At 37.7% G+C, this 17,443-nt stretch overlaps 1 protein-coding gene across 2 annotated transcripts in view; it reads left to right on the top strand.

Moving 5' to 3' along the window:
• The window catches only part of lsamp (limbic system associated membrane protein), an 89,684-nt gene extending 74,407 nt beyond the window's left edge, over positions 1-15,277 (top strand). For both annotated transcript variants that reach the window (XM_077612108.1, XM_077612107.1), the window contains 5 exons: positions 2,577-2,702; positions 7,915-8,046; positions 8,393-8,513; positions 12,744-12,892; positions 14,584-15,277. In XM_077612108.1, coding sequence (XP_077468234.1) covers positions 2,577-2,702; positions 7,915-8,046; positions 8,393-8,513; positions 12,744-12,892; positions 14,584-14,681 — 626 coding nt within the window. In that variant the 3' untranslated portion in view covers positions 14,682-15,277. The remainder of the gene's footprint in view (positions 1-2,576; positions 2,703-7,914; positions 8,047-8,392; positions 8,514-12,743; positions 12,893-14,583) is intronic.
• Positions 15,278-17,443: the final 2,166 nt, after the last annotated feature.

Raw genomic sequence — 17,443 nt, 5'->3', positions numbered from 1 at the left:
GCGTGAATGGTTGTCGGCCTACTCATGCCTGCTCATTGGCTGGCCACCAATTCAGTTGATTTAAAAAAAAATAAAAAATTGGTTCCCTCTCCCCTTTAGTATGCTCCAGCAGCCCCCGTGACCCTTGTGAAGATAAGCAGTATGGACAATAAATGGTCGTGTTTCCATTTTAAGATCATTATGTAATTGCTTTTCTTGTTTCTTACAGTCTTTGTTTACATTTTGGACCAGCTTTATTCAATGCAATTCAGCTCTGCAATAAAAGTTTTGTTTAATTTTGGGTTACATTTTTACAATTACAATAGATTTTGTACCGATAAAGCATTACAAAGGCGCCCAAAATGCAATAATATATGTATTAAGGCTCGCATGAAAAGTAAGCACTTACTGGGTTTGTAATTAAAATGACAATAATGGTATAGTAACTGGCAAGTGTATTTATGAATCCTCTGGGAAGAAGTTCCACACGGATTGTCCTCTTGTCTTTGACCCCACATAATAAAACTCTGGAGTTTTAATGAAAGCAGCAATTCACAAAACCCCTTTTTTTCCTCCACGGGGATAGATCGAATTGCTGGAAAATAAAACTTCAATCCCCTTGAATCTTCTTTATACCCCTTAAAAGTGTTTCTCATGCATTTAAATGGGACCATTCTATTGACACATGACAACACAAGTAATGACGATCACTGCAGGTCAACCTCTCCAGCCATATTTTAAAGCTATCCAAGAGATCAGTTATCATTACTAGCCGGCCTAATTTTGCTTTAATCTCTGGTACAGATGGCTGCTATGTGTTTTCATCGCCATGCTCTTTGTGTCAACTCAACAGTATCTTTTGACTGCATCTTTTATCCTTCCGCCTGTCTGGTGGATGGACGACCCTTGGCCATGGGGTTCCTCAACCTTTATAAATCTTTAGTAGTCACATAGAGAGGCAGAGTTAAGCCTGACCTCACCTGCCGCTTCTGCAACATATAGGCGTGTGAAATAAAGCAGCAAAGGTCAATTCAGTTTGTTGCAGTTTTGTATGTCAAAACTGCAAGCATTGAATATCATTTTAAATTCCAACTCTGCTTTTATGCATCTCATTCAGTGTGTTAAAATAGAAGGTTGTGCCCTGTTTTTCTTTGTCTTAGCCCTGGATGCTCTAGGGATCATTTTGTACTTCTAATGCATTGCAATCATATTTTTACTGTTAAAAACACTTAATTTATTCATTTTCCTTAAAACCAACTATGGGCACCAGGCGATGGTCGTACTGAATTGGTTGCTAGCGAATCATAAGGCACAAGGACACAGAAAACTGTTCACGCTCACACTCATAGGGGCAATTTAGAGTGTTCAACCAGCCTAGATTGGATGTTTTTGAGATGTGGGAGGAATCCAAAGTACCCAGAGAAAACCCAGGCAAGCCCTGGGAGATAAGCCCTTCTACACACAAGAATCTCCAATTTGGGATTGAACCCTCTATTTCAGAACTGTGAGACCAACCTGCAAACCTCTGTCAAAACCACCTGTCAAAAAAAATAATAATAATAATAAAGTAAACTCTCTTACGATTTGCTAGGCCAAAATAAAAATAAACTGCTAGGTTTGTAAAGAGATATTTTACGGTTGAATTCACTTTAAAAAAATATTTTAAAAAAATACAGCTTCTTGGTGTGTTTAAAAAAATATGTTTTCCTCCTGATCACTCAGGCAGTAATTAACTTTCTTAACAGGTTTGTTTTCATCAAACCTCTCATTTAATTTGACTTTATGTAACTTCTAATATTGATCAAGTTGCTGAACACATGAACTTTTCTGTGGTTTTCCAATGCACAAATAAAGGTCGATAAGACGAGGCTACTGTGGAAAGCGCTCCTTAATTCATTGTGTGATAATGGGGGAAGCTCTCACAAACCACGTTTTTGTTGTTTAAGCTTGTGCTTTGAGCTTTGTTTTCCCAGCTAAACTATGTCAGCTAACGAGCTGGGGAATTCAAACACAACTTTGATTCACTGCACTATCTTTGTCAATAGAGAACTGACCAAACACAAGCAGCTTTAATGAGCTTGTTCATAGAAACAGCTATTATTTTGTTCATGGTTCTTTAAAGATTGAACACAAAGTATTTGTGTGTTATGGGGAAACAATAATACATTACTAAATGTTTATGTGGGGGTTGAGTGGTTAACGCGTCGGCCGGCTTTACAGTTCTGGATTCAAATCCAGGTCAGTCCACGCTGAATCGGTGGCCAGCCAATCGCAGGGCACAAGGAGACGGTCAACCATTCAAACTCACACTCATACCTAGGGGCAATCTAGAGTGTTTAACCAGCCCATCCTGCATGTTTCTGGGATGTGGGAGGAAACCGGAGTACCCGGAGAAAACCCACGCAAACCCGAGTCGAACATGCAAACTCCACACAGTGAGGACCCACCTGGGATTGAACTCCCGACCACAGAACCGCGGGGCCAACACGCTAACCACTCCTTCACCGGCCCGGTGGACGATTTTTAAAAACGAATGTATTTCTCTCTTCCTATTCGTCCATTCATCCGTCCATCTGTATCTGTATTTGCCTTTGCAGTTCCAGCCAACATTTACAAGATGTCAGAAGACATGACTGTGAATGAGGGCAGCAATGTTACACTCAGCTGCTTAGCCAGTGGCAGACCGGAACCGCTAATTACCTGGCGGCTGCTCAGTCCCTCAGGTAAAGTAAATTACTTCATTACTTATTATCCCTAGTCTTATCTTAAATGTCTTGTCAAGTTGATTATAATACTTTTTAATCATATATAAATAGAATACTGTAAACTCCACTATTGAAAGCAACTAAGTTTCACGCATAATTATAGTCATTTGGCTTTTCTATGGATGTTCAGGATTTTTTCTTTATCTGAATTCAGTTTGATTAATCTATTGGGCTAGTGTATTAAAGCTCTGCTATATGTGTGTTTAGTACTGAAACATATAAAGTAATATGTCTCTATAGAATAGAAATATCGTGCTACAGCAAGGCCACACCGCTTTTGTGTGTATTTTTACGGGCTGAAGGCCTGCCAGATCCTGGTATTGTAGTTCTCGTGAACACTAACTTTGAGTTCTTACTCATCTGTCATCCTTGAACCAATTGTCTGGAAAATTAGTAGCTACTGAAAATGACTTGCATCATTATACATTTGGAACAGCTGATAAAAGATGTTATCTTTCGGAATGGAGGAAAGACACAAGAAAACAGTGTTTTGGGATGCTTATGTACCGTTTTGCTAGTTCAGCCATACTCATCATTATTGAAAAACAAAAAAAAGCATCAATTATTCATCTCCAGTCATGTAAACAGCAGTATAGACAAGATTAATTGTGCCCAGTAAAATAGCTTTTGTGGACATGCTAGAAGCTTGTAGAGAAATAATTCAAAGAGACTCCCTTTATCCTGTTTCTGTCTGCCACTACACCTTTGGATGCATTTGCATTAGTAGACTTTAGGTGGCCATGTTTTGCATATCTCAAGACGTTGGCTGCATTCAGATACCTACTTAATTAAATGCAGTTGATCTAACTTGCTTTCATCATGTTCCTGTTCCAAACTCTATAGTTTGGCTGCTAAGCACAAATTTTTGTCCTAACACAGAATTGCATAGGACCTGCTCTAGTTACCGAGATATAACACATTCACGGCTCTGTGCGTTAATTAGTAAGGGTTTAAGAAATATTAGATTTTTTCTCTGGTGTCAGGACTTGCATGATAGAGCTCTTACCAGACCTGAGATCATCAATAGTCATTCTACTAAAAAAATGTACAATGAGCACAATAGACAGCTGTTTTGTGCTAACTGTCACACATTGAACATAATAAGCACAGCAGGGCTTTTATTCTATACAATATGTTTATTTACCACTTTTTCTGGCTTCTCAATGAGGCTCACTATTGTTAAAAAGTCATGAGTATACACAATCTCAGCACTTTCTATTGCAGTCTCTAAGCATTTTCTCAAGCCTGGAGTCATGAAAATCCTTAGTGTGGCTGGCTATAGGGCGATATGGGTGAAGAGCCTGCGTGAGACAAAAGGTCACCTGGTGGTCTATCCTTCTCATCCAACAGAGTCAAATTAAGCTGAGGCCATGCATAAATAATATAGAAATACCATGAAAGCTCTGCTTGCAGACAATTAAAATATTATGATTCTTTAATTAGTAATAAAGTAAGAATCAAGCAACGTCATGTTAAGGCTTTTATCTCCATTCAACTAACATACTGATCTTTGTCATTTCATTTCAATTGAATTGAATGCTTTTATTGTCATTATACATTTGGGTTGATACCCAGAAAAAGATGATGTTGCCATTTCGAAAATAGAAAAAGCCCACTTATTCGTTGAAAATGTCAAGCTTTTTTTCTATAGCCCACAATCACTGAAAGCTCCCAAAAGCATTTCACAAACAAACCACAGTTAACAAACCGCTAACATTAAAATGTTCAAGAAATGTTCCTTCATTCACTTTCTGAACTGCTTACCCTCACAAGGATTGAACAAAATAACAGAGTGAGACAGTCATTATTCTTGTGAGGAGAGACTTGAAGTTTTTTTTCTCCAATTATTTATTTTTATTTCTTTTCTACAACCCTAGTTACAATTTGCCCAAACTCTACTAACTCTAAGGGGAAGGGTTTGAGCAGGCAGCATGGAAGTCTGAAATTTGGTCATTTGTGTGTGTAGTGTGATCTTAATTTGATGTGTATTTCATGCAGCAGCAAAATCACACACAGACACTTGGCTTCACCGATACATCTGCAGAGCTGCCAACCTCCGTCGACCCCATTTCAGAAATACCCTTGCCCCATTTCCAGAGTTTATCCAGAGTGAATGCGATTCACGCTAAATCGATTTTCACATAAGACAAATCATTCGTCAGAACTTGTAACTCGGATGATTCACAATGCACTCTTGTTACCAAATTCTTCCAGTTTACAGTGCAGTTGAATCAAGATGGCGGAAGCTGCAGCGATGGTGTGAATTTCAAGGCATTTAAATTGAAAATGTGGTACTTTTCCGAAATGGTTGCTTAAAAAAATTGATGTGACAATTTTTGGAGAGGTTGTCGGGAGTCCAGGAGTTTGCGTTGCATTTCCGGGTAAACTCCTGAAATTCCGGGGTGGTTGGCAGCTCTTCATCTGGTTTCGATCAAAACGTTACTATTCAGATATGTCAATAACAAACTCAGTTCCCAAAAGCAGGATTGCGCTTGGCCGTCATTAGAAAACATTTCGCAAAATCTAGTTGAGAAGAGTTGAAATAGAAGGGTGGTATAGATACTGGCCATATCACTGATCAAACTAAAGTAACAAGGAGCCTCGTAAAGACACAACTGCAACATTTCATCCGAGGACCAAAAAAAATAAAACATTTACATTGACTGCATAAAAGTGGTTTATGAAGAGAGAGAAATAAGATGCATACGAATACTGTATCTACATACTAAATTGAAGTTCCCGAGGGAATAAATGTTCTTTTCGTGCAGATACATATAAACAACATAAACATGCACCAACGCAGTCCCATAGTCAAGGTGGATTAAAGTCTTTCTTCACATCCTATTTAAATCAGCTGTTTTACATAAATTAACATTTGAAAAAAAATGTAACATTTCTCACCATGGTAAAAAATCTTGCTGATGAAACATGCATTAGGATATCCAGATGACACAACCCAGCCAATTTAACATTGGTGTTTTGTCTTCACATTTCTTCCACATACCCCTTCCCCACTATGGTGACATCTATTGATTTGGTTGACAGAGCACATGAACTGTGGACTCTCCGTTCATCTTGCCCTCCATCTTGTCTACCGATCATGCACACCGACATAATGCTATTAGTATCTATCAGCCATTAAGAAGTATAATTCTCCTAGGACTCTAAATCTCCTTCCCTTTCACTTTGCATCTCCCAATGGACCCTTGGCTTTCTGCCACTTGTAATCTTTGTAAAACTGCCCGTGTTAAGATTATAAACTAATTATAATAGATTGCCCGTAGCTAGCCGGGATAGGCAACATCACTACCGCGACGATGAATGAATGACAGTAAGATCTAAGTTCAAGCAGACATGGACAAGGAGAGGAAAGGCAACTGTGACATGACAACTGATCATTACTCATAAAATTGGTACTTGAGGGGAGCTGTCTGGGAGGTTTTATCTCCCTTCAATTCACACATGGCAGCTGCTTTGACTGAGGTTACTCAGAAATACATTTGGTTCAGAGCCAACTGCATGTGAGCAAGTAGGTTTATTTATGTAGGTTTATCTATTTCTTGGTATTTTCTTCTTGGATTTCATTATTTGTATAAGTTTTTTTCAAAAGACAACTTTTGGTTGCTCATAATTATTATAAAAAAATCTCTTTGTTGGGCAAATAATTCTGAACAAAAAAGAGAGCGTGAGAAATGTAACCAAACATTTGTCTCATGTCATTTCATTTTCTGAACTACTTTATCCTCATTAGGGTCATGGGGGGTGCTGGAGCCTATCCCAGCTGACTTTGGGCCTGAATCAGTGGACAGCCAATCGCAGGGCACAAGGAGACAGGCAACCATGCACACACACTAATACCGAGGGGCAATTTAGAGTGTCCAATCATCCTACCATGCATGTTTTTGGAATGTGGGAGGAAACCGGAGTACCCGGAGGAAACCCACCCAGGCCCGGGGGAGAACATGCAAACTCCACACAGGTGGACGTGACCTGGATTTGAACTCAATTCAGTTCAAATCAACAGAACACAGTTAACAGAAAAAAAACTTATATTCCCTTGTTTTCTGTCTACAAATTAAAAACACCCAATTGAACAGTTGTTTGACATGTCATGTTGGCTCTGTGGAATGCACAAATCATACCAAACATCAGTACACACAAAACGATAGTACTATGAAACAGCTTAGCTTCATTATACTTCATTAAATAGATCATACACATATATACAGGGTGACACAAAAAATGGGATCATTTTCAGAACCCAATAAAATCCAGTGTGATGAATGAAAAATATTTTATTCATAGTAATTGAAACTTTTTTTATGTACTTTTAGATGACTCTCTCCAGTTGTTATTCTATATTGCTGATTCAAAAGAGTATACAAAATTATACAACTTAGATTGACGTCCTTATAATTTCGAACCACCTGCCCCCATTCGTGCTTTTCCACAAGTGTCAAAGTGGCGGCCCGGGGGCCAAATCTGGCCCGCCGCATCATTTTGTGTGGCCAGGGAAAGTAAATCATGAGTGCCGACTTTCTGTTTTAGGATCAAATTAAATTGAAGAGTATAGATGTATATTACATTTCCAGATATTTCCCCCTTTTAAATCAATAATTGTAATTTTTTAATCAATTTTGTCTGTGTTTTTAATTCAAAGATCATTTTGTAAGATCTAAAAATGTATTTTAAAAAAAAACCTAAAATAAACATTTTTTTAGATCTATAAAAAACTGAATATTCAGGGCTTTTAATCCAGTTCTTTTAATCCATTTATATTAAAAAAATCTAAATATTATATCTAAAATGGTCCGGCCCACGTGAAATCTAGTTGACGTTAAAGCGGCCTGCGAACCAACCCGAGTCTGACACCCTTGTATTAGGTATTACCTTACCTTTTAACAGTGCATAAAATCTATTAATGAATTAGAACTCAGAAAGAGGGAAAATTACTTTGAATGGGTGAACTCTCTTTTAGACACCCATAGCAATCATTTTTTTTTATTTTTTTGTGTTTGTACCACAAAAAAATCGTAACAGATTGCGATTGAATCAAGATTTTCTGTTGCTATTCACATATAATCTGTTCTTCTCACAGTGTGGTTTAAAGTAGTAAAATGTTATTGAATCTTTCTCATTCATTTTTGCTTCTGATACTCTTTGTTTGCAGCCGAGCCACTAGATGGAGAGGAATACCTGGACATTATGGGTATTATGCGAACGCAAGCAGGTCGCTATGAATGCAAGGCCAGCAATGATGTTGCCACACCTGACGTCAAATACGTCAACATGATTGTGAACTGTAAGTAATTACAAGCTGCAACAAAAATCATTGAAAATATTGAGCAGTATTTTCGTTTTATCCCATGTCATATAATGTTCAGTAGGGAAAAAAATGACAGAAAGAGTTGAGACTTTTGAAATGTAACATATGACAGTTTCAAGCATTTTAAATCTCCCTTCAGTCCAGTCAATAAAATTCCAAAGATTGCAATGAACTTATCTGTGACTCATCCAATGATATGGCTTTTAAAAACAATAATCATTTACTCATTTACGTGTCACCTATAGGTAAGATACTCCCTCCCCTTTAGGCTCATTAAAGAGATTGCAAATATAACTGATATTAATATCCTGTGATTGTACAGACCCTCCAACAATAAAAAGAAGCCAGAGCTCAGAAGCCCAGCTTGGTCGCACAGCGACACTCCTGTGTGAAGCCACAGCTGTCCCCACTCCAGAATTTGAATGGTTCAGGGATGACAAAAGGTAAGAAATGCAAATACACACATAACACCACCCTTAAAATTTTACATTTACACTTGTGGTTAGTTTAGAATATTCAATGAACGAACCCAGCTATTTTTTTTTTTAACTCTTAGAGGATTTGATCAAGCATGAGGCAAACACATTTCAAGCTAGCTGATTCAGATCAAGAGTCGATGAAGCAACAACATTAATCACTCGACTTCCTTTCTGCCGATATGGGAAGCTTTGCATTCATAGTGACAATATGACAATGTAAAATTAATTTTAATCTTACATCCTGATTGATGATGATGTTGTTAGCAGAGTCAATTATCCATGACCCAATAGATTAGACTAAAAGATGCAAGTCGCAAAAATTCATACACATTTAATTATACCACCAATGATTGCTGCCATTTATCACACATACCCATAGCAGCAAGTTGAGAAAGACATTATTAGCCATATTTTTGCATGGCAACGCGCTCGTAACATAACATAAACAAATTTAAATGAATTTGGATTACGATACAGACACACTCAAAAATAAATTTAATCTAACCTTACACTAAACTTAATAATAATTTTGTTTTAAATTTTCATACCTTTCTTCCCCCGGGTAGGCTCTGTTTGCCCCACTTCCACCCCGACTTTCAGATGCAACCTATCAAGGGTTGTTTGCTTTTGTCATCCCTTCAAAATATTCCGAAATGATGCACACAAATGTCCTCACAATAGGATAACGCACGACCACTTGCAAAATTGCCCGGGAAGTAGTACTCCTCTCGTATTAGCGAACAAGCTCCGGCATTCGCACTGACTAACGAGAAAAAAAACACTAAAAAAAATGCAACACTCCGCCCAGTGCTCGTAGAGACATTACACGAGGGAGTTGCGACCAGAAAGACAGTTCTTATGAGCAGCCTCTCGCGTCCGCTATTTGCTCGTATATCAAAATTTGTCTCGTATCTCAAGATAAATATTTGCTCAAAATTTGTCTCGTATCTCAAGATAAATATTTGCTCAAAATTTGTCTCGTATCTCAAGATAAATATTTGCTCAAAATTTGTCTCGTATCTCAAGATAAATATTTGCTCAAAATTTGTCTCGTATCTCAAACTGCTCGTATGTCAGGGAACTCGTATGTTGAGCTATTACTGTAGTTTGATATTAATGTAGTACATCTAATGGTGAATATATGCGGTACACGGTCGATTGGTCGCCGGTCTTTTGGTCACCTGGAAGGTTATTGATAATTACCATTTAAATTGTTGCTCAAATTCCCTAAATACAAACTGCGTATTACTATTTAGTCATACTTAATGCCCTAGTAATTATTAGGCTAAAGAAAAGCTCCAAATTTCCCGGACTTTTATTGTTTTTTGTTGGAGAACTTTTTAAGACCCTGACTGACGTCCCTTCCTAAGGGGACAACTCATGTACATACAAACTCTTACACACTCACACGTCGGCTCAGTGAAACTGCTCATGGCCATTGTTGGCTTTTATTGATGCGTAGACCGTGTTGTTTTACCTTGTTTTGTCGCCGGTCTTTTGGTCGCCGGTCTTTTGGTCGCCGGTCTTTTGGTCGCCCATTGTAGCGGTCGGGGCGACCAAAAGACCGGCGACCAAAAGACAGCGACCAAAAGACAGCGACCAAAAGACTGGCGACCAATCGACCGCACACGATATATGCCATCATGACATAGCTACTTTATAAAACTGTTCCATCCTAATGATTGAAGATGACAATAAAAAGACGAAATCATTGTTTGAAGAACAGACAATGCTTGACTCCTTTGTGGTAGTACAAATTGTGTGAAGAAAAGCAGATGTTCAAGTGTAATGCAAATTTCAACGACTTTAGGGTAATGACTTCACTCGATAATGACTGCTGGGACACACTAGAAGTAATCCAACATTCCCTCCACTTTAATGCACCTCCTTCATCTTGATGCTGTACCCAGTCTACTGCACTAAAATGTTGAAAAAGACAGCGCCAAGGATGCTGGGGGAACTGTCACAGATGTTATGGCAGATAAAGTCCTGAAAGTAATTGTCCTATCCCACAGGTGGAAAGAAAGATTTATGGCCATTAAAATTTTTAGACATTATCTGCTGTTGTCAACCTCTAGAGCTAAGTCGCTTTGTCCCCAGGAGGGTTTTGGCCTTCTGCCTTTTTATGGTGCATTTTCACTTTTCAACTGATGTTGCAGTTCTTCCTCATAGTTGTCATTAATTTGCCATTATAGAATTGGCCTATAGGAATATCATTAATCAGTGAATGTTTATCTTGATATAGTTTACTGCTCTGATATGAAAGCCAATGCAGTAGCAGTTTAGTCATTACAATAACCGCTTCACTTTTATGGTAGCCCTCAGACTTGTTTTCCTTTTAACAATGGATTGAATGATTGGTCCCCACATTACTAAATAGAAGTAGAATTTGTGAAGTTTTCTTTAAACATTCAGCAGCTGAGGAAGAAATGCAGTTGACATCAATGGCGTATGTCCAATTTTCTGGTGCCTAATTCTGAGTTTTCCTTTTGGTTTGCGCACTTTTTCTTTGAGTAAGACTTCAATTAACGCATGCTTTAAAGAAGGTACTGTAGTCCAGTCCATTCATTTGACTTCACAGGTATAGTATACTTAGTTTGTGCTTTAATTAGAAGTAGCTGACAAAAGATATTTTTAATGTCCTGTTATACAAATGTAGAGTTTCCCTTTAATCCTAGGAAACACGTTTTGGACATTTGTTAAATGTTCTGATTTTTAAATTGGCTAGGGGCATAATGATGACAACAATGCATGTTTTAAGCACTCCAATTAAAAGAGTTTCTGCCTGTAACTCAGAGGTTCAGAATGAACTCTTTCTCACCTTGTAAACATGTTTTCAGCACTTATTTTCCAACAAATTTCAACTTCAATACTGTCTGCATTGTTTCTGTTAGTGATTCTTGCAAGTATGTTAGAGGACAAAAGAGCATGATAAATACAGATAAAATCAAACATTTTGTTTGGAAGATTATTTCTGTTTGGCATAGATTGTCGACCAACTGGTCATGGTCGGCACATTCTACTCAGTTGTACTGTTGATACCACAAATTCATTAAACAACACAAAATTAAAATAAATTGAAACAATCAATACACAATAATCTAATCTGAGCAGGAGGAGAGGCGAAACGTTTTCCACGATAAAGTGTCCGGTTGCGATCCTTTCATTACCCTGAGAAAACAAATGACCAGGTGAAATCAGAACATTAACAGGCATTTTCAGGTGTTGTGCACACAATAGTAGTTTGTGATTCATGTAAAAGCAGCAGAGACTCTGGCAAGAACCCACCTATGACTGCATTTCTCTTATGAAATGAATTAACAAGTAGATATTTCAATAAACCTGAAAAGAAACATGTGAGAAGCTGTTCTTTTCTTGCAGAATAAATCCAGTTTATATTTCTGCTGATTTAAAGGTTTTGGCTCTATTGAGTCTGTTTCTGTGTTATAACATAAACTAGACATTTGGCAGGGACAGATTTTAAATTTTGATCTCTAAACAGTGGTGAATCTAGCTTTCAACTCTCTGCATTGATGCTATTGTGTGTAGGTCTCAGCATGGCTGCTGTTCTGCATTTTTCATGATGCTCTTTTATCATAAAATTAAAGCTAGAGGAGGGACCCTGAAAAGTGCAAAGAGAATGTTGTGTCTTCATTCTCATACTTTCTCATTCACATGCACTCGTCATCGCACTCTGCTTTCAAGGTGCCCCGATGGACCAATCCTAGCTATATGGGATCCCTTCACTTTTTTTAAAATTTAATTTATGCTAATGCGCAGTTAAGTGTGTCAGCATAAACTTCTGGCACCCCTACCCATCGTAGCCACACTTGAACAGAATTAAGTGGATGCACCTCAAATGAACCTCCTCTAAGGACTTAATCAGTGCAGGAACCAGGAAGTATGGGACCCATTAATTGGGAGGTGTTATTCAGTGGACTGCATCTGAGAGCGAGGTTAACTCATTAGTATTAAGTACATTCTACCGATTGACCTGTCAAATTGTATCGATTCCTCAAGACTTAAATTGCGTCACAAAGTTGACATAATTAAAGTGTAAAAAGCTTGGTAGTGCGTGGTACAAAATGTTTAAAAAGAAAATATCAGCATGATAAAGGAGCCGTGTAAAAGAAAAAGATGCGTATCTCTGTAATATTTTTGAATCATGTATTTTAATGTGTTGTGTGCCTGCAGGCTGTCCAATGACAATGACATCAATATCCAAATTCTTGGCATTAGTACCATTCTCATGATTCAAAACGTTGCGGAAGAGGATTATGGGAAATATACCTGTGTGGCCTCAAACCGACTGGGTGTCCAAAATTCCAGTGTCTTTCTCTACAGTGAGTACAGTATAAATGCTCTTTTCCTTTATTGACTCGCATAGTAGCTTGTGTTAAACTCCCATTGAGATTTATATAACCTCATTCAATGTGTATTTGTGCCAAGTTGACATTGTGTCGTGATATTTAACATTTAAAATATGACTGATATATATATATATAGAATAAAGTTAGGAGAAAATGTTCTAAGATTATATTTATAGCTAGGTCAAAATCTTTGCATATTTGGCGCCACTTGGTGGAAAGATATTGTCAGTGCAGATGATCATTTTCACCAAGTGTGTCCTACTTGAAAAAAATGTTTGCAAAACTAGATTCTAATTTTCAAAAGGGTCATAATAGTTTATTTAATAAATGAACAAAAAATTATTTGATTGAATGTTTGGCATGCTAAATCAAATATACATATTTTTGTCTTTGTAAGACAAACTAACAACCTCATAAGGCTGATTTTCTATTTTCTATTTAAAACTGTAATTTTATCCAACCAACATGAGTTCAATCTTAAAAATTGAAAGCTGTAAATTTGAAAACACATCGATCTGGATCCACGTGTCAATTGGTTAAGCTCGATTGAGTTGAAATGTATATAAATGCAATATTAATTATTAGCTAGGCTGTTATTAGATACAATGTTTTTCATTGAACTGTCTAAAATATTTCAGCAACAAAATTTTCAAAAGCATACCATTTTCTTTGTATTTATTATTTATTGGTTTTCATGACATGTAAATAATTTGTAAAAAAAATTATCCAGATCACAAAAAAACAGCAGAAGGCCCTTGAATCAAATCCAATCACAACATGGCACACTGTAATGTGGTCAAATATCACGTTATTGTTTGAGCGCCGATCCTCAAGCGCCTCTTTCAAGTATGTTTTCCATATTCCCCTCCTCCACCACACCGGAGTCAAGTGATAACCTGATCAGCAAGCGGTCTAGAAACAAAAATGACCCTTCCATTGTGCACCGACCGGTAAATGGGCCACGTACTGTGTACCCTGACTTTTTCTTTCCTTCTTTTCTAACTATACATGAATGGGGACTGAAGCTTATTCGTAATTCAAATGCTGGGTTTCAAGACATGGCAAAGCAATAGACCACATGTGTCAAAGTGGCGGCCCGGGGGCCAAATCTGGCCCGCCGCATCATTTTGTGTGGCCCGGGAAAGTAAATCATGAGTGCCGACTTTCTGTTTTAGGATCAAATTCAAATGAAGAGTATAGATGTATATTAAATTTCCTGATTTTCCCCCTTTTAAATCAATAATTGTAATTTTCTAATCATTTTTTTCTGTTTTTTGTTCAAAAATCATTTTGTAAAATCTAAAAATATATACAAAAAGCTAAAATAAACATTGTTTTAGATCTATAAAAACTGAATATTCAGGGCTTTTAATCCAGTTCTTTTAATCCATTTATTTAAAAAAAATCTAAATATTATATCTTAAATGGTCCGGCCCACGTGAAATCAAGTTAACGTTAAACCAACCCGAGTCTGACACTCTTGCAATAGACAAACAGACAAAATGTTGTCAGTTTTGTAAAGCATACCATCATTTAAAAAGGAAGCCTACAGATGTCATTTCAAAGTAGTTTTCAAATTCTTCATAGAATATAGTTTTCCCCTTTTAAAGTATTTCTTTCTCACTTCCCTTTCTTCCTCTTACTGTCCCTCTCTGTGTGCATAGGACCTGGAACTGGCCGAGATATCAGCGGCTCAGCCTGCGTATCTAAATCACTGTGGCTCCTACTGGCCTGCATCACTTGCCTTCTTTTCAAGTGTTAATACCGCTCCTCTCATTTTCCTCTCACTCGGCCTTTGACTTCCCCATTCACTTTCTTGCCAATTCACCGACATCCTTATAGCTCTACCTTCCAGACTCTTTGCATCAATAAGAACACCTCATGTGCTGCCAAGCACTGCTTGCCGGAATTACATCAAGCGTCTGGTTGTGAGTACGACACCAATGACGCAAGGAAAAAAGAAAAGAAAAAAAAGAAGGACAAAAGAAGCAAACAGTTCTCTTTTGAAGAATCCTGCCCCTCTTTTTAATTAGTACGCACTTGGTTTCTGCTGCTGGTTTCGAATTGTTTTTGTACTGTGTCCTCATCATGCGTGGTTGTGTAGTGCGTTAATGACTTTGAATCATTTGCCAAATTTTCCATGAAGAGGTAGAGAAATTAGAGTCAAGTAGTTGTAATTGCAGCATTGATTTTGTCTATTTTCTGACCAAATGTACTCCATTCAGAGTAGAAACTCTTTATTTATGGTGATGAATTGCAGTATCCATATTTTAGGACCGAAATTAGTTTCAAACCCTATTCCTGGCCTCTTGCAATTAATCAAACCGCCTGTTCTCATGAGAATTTGGTTGGATGTAATTTTGTGTGATATATATATATATATATATATATATATATATATATATATATATATATATATATATATATATATATATATATATATATATATATATATACACAGTGGTACCTCGTCATACGACCGTTCGTCATACGGAATGCTCGTCTTACGGGGGAAATTTCGATCGAATAATTCGCCCGTGATGCGGTCAAAATTTCATGATGCGACCAAGCCAGGTCGCCATGGCATTTTTTTGTTTTTGCATCTCTTTCGTGTAAAAAATATGTCTACGAGCACTGGTGGGCGGACTTTGCATTTCCACACCCGTTTTCCCCCCCACTTGGTCTACATTTACATACCAGGTAAACAATACGTATTACAATGGATCGGCAAAGTTTTGCTAAGAAAAGGCGACCGTTGACAATGGACATGAAACGCGAAATAATTGAAAAACATGAGCGTGGGGTACGTGTTACCGAGCTCGCTCGGCAATACGAGAGGAATACGTCAACCATATCCTCCATCCTTAAGCAGAGGGACGCAATTAAGGAGAAGAGGCCGACCAAAGGACTATCTATCATTTCCCACTGGCGCAGTGACATTCACGACGAGATGGAGAACCTTCTTTTATTGTGGATAAAAGATAAACAATTAGCAGGAGATAGCCTGGCCGAGTCTACCATTTGTGAAAAAGCCAGCCGAATTTACATAGATTTGATATCAACGAAAGGAGAGCCTTCAACAACTTCACAAACATTTAAAGCGAGTCATGGCTGGTTCGAAAAATTTAAAAAACGATCTGGAATACACTTTGTAATCCGACACGGAGAAGCGGCGAGTTGCAATTCGAAAGCTGCGGTGGAATTTATCAAGACATTTGCCTTGATTATCGCCCAGGAAAATTACACCCCCAGCAAGTTTTCAACTGCGATGAAACTGGTCTTTTTTGGAAAAAAATGCCCAGGCGAACATTCATCGTGGCAGAAGAGAAGGCATTACCGGGACACAAACCTATGAAAGACCGCTTAACGCTAGCGTTGTGTGCTAATGCCAGCGGTGACTGTAAAATTAAGCCACTACTGGTGTACAATTTATTCAAGAAATGCTTCGATGTGACAGATGACACAGAGCTAACCCTTCGTGAATTTTGGAAAGAGCACTTGATGAGGCAAATGTGAATGACCTAATCGCCGAGCACCACGAAGAACTCATGACACAGGATTTAATCGACCTACAGGAGCGTGAACATTTGTTGCCGGAACTTAGTAGCGAGGAGGCGGTGGAAGAGGCGGCTACAAAAGATATCAAAGACATGCTCGCGAAGTAGCAAGAGGTTTCGGATTTTATAGAAACGATTCACCCTGACAAACTGGCAAGTGGTCGCACATCATCGTATTATGATGACATTTGTATGCGACATTATCGAAATATTTTGAAGGGTAGACAAAAACAAACAACTCTTGATGCGTTCGTTTTGAAGACTTCGGCGGAGCGGCCAGGTGGTGTCAACCCGTAGAACTAAGTAAGGTAAAAAAGATTACAACTAATTTAGAATTTAGTTTTGTTTGAAGTTACATTAAAGTTTGAGTGTCTGTTTTTTTTAGTTATCCAAGTTAATTTAAATTTGTTTGTTCGTTTAAGAGTGCAATGTTGCCGTGGAGAAAGTCACCCCGAACAGTCCCCCCCCCCCCTCCGCCTCCGTGTGTGTTGTTCTCTCCCCTCCGCGAAATGTGTCTAATTTTACTCCTATTAAACACATTATTACTATCAAACCACTCGTTATTTATTACTTTGTTAATAGATAGTGAATTATAAGAAATAAAACATGTTTTCCAATCCAATATCCTGTTTTTGGTGTTTTCTTCAGATAGTTGGAACGAATTAATTTGTTTCCCATTCATTTCAATGGGAAACGTTCGTTCGAGTTACGAGAACCTCGTCATACGAGCTCAGTTACGGAACGGATTAAGCTCGTATCTCGAGGTACCACTGTGTATATATATATATATATATATATATATATATATATATATATATATATATATATATATATATATATATATATATATTGAATTTTATACCACATCCTCAAGATTCTCATGAGAAAAGGCTTTAAATAAATATGCAGAGGTGCACAACTATGTAACTTAATGTACCATGATGTGTTTTCCTCTGCAATGAGGCAA

This window comes from Stigmatopora argus, chromosome 10 (assembly GCF_051989625.1).
Source record: "Stigmatopora argus isolate UIUO_Sarg chromosome 10, RoL_Sarg_1.0, whole genome shotgun sequence".
Classification (NCBI taxonomy): domain Eukaryota; kingdom Metazoa; phylum Chordata; class Actinopteri; order Syngnathiformes; family Syngnathidae; genus Stigmatopora; species Stigmatopora argus.
This window is presented reverse-complemented; position numbering and strand designations above follow the sequence as displayed.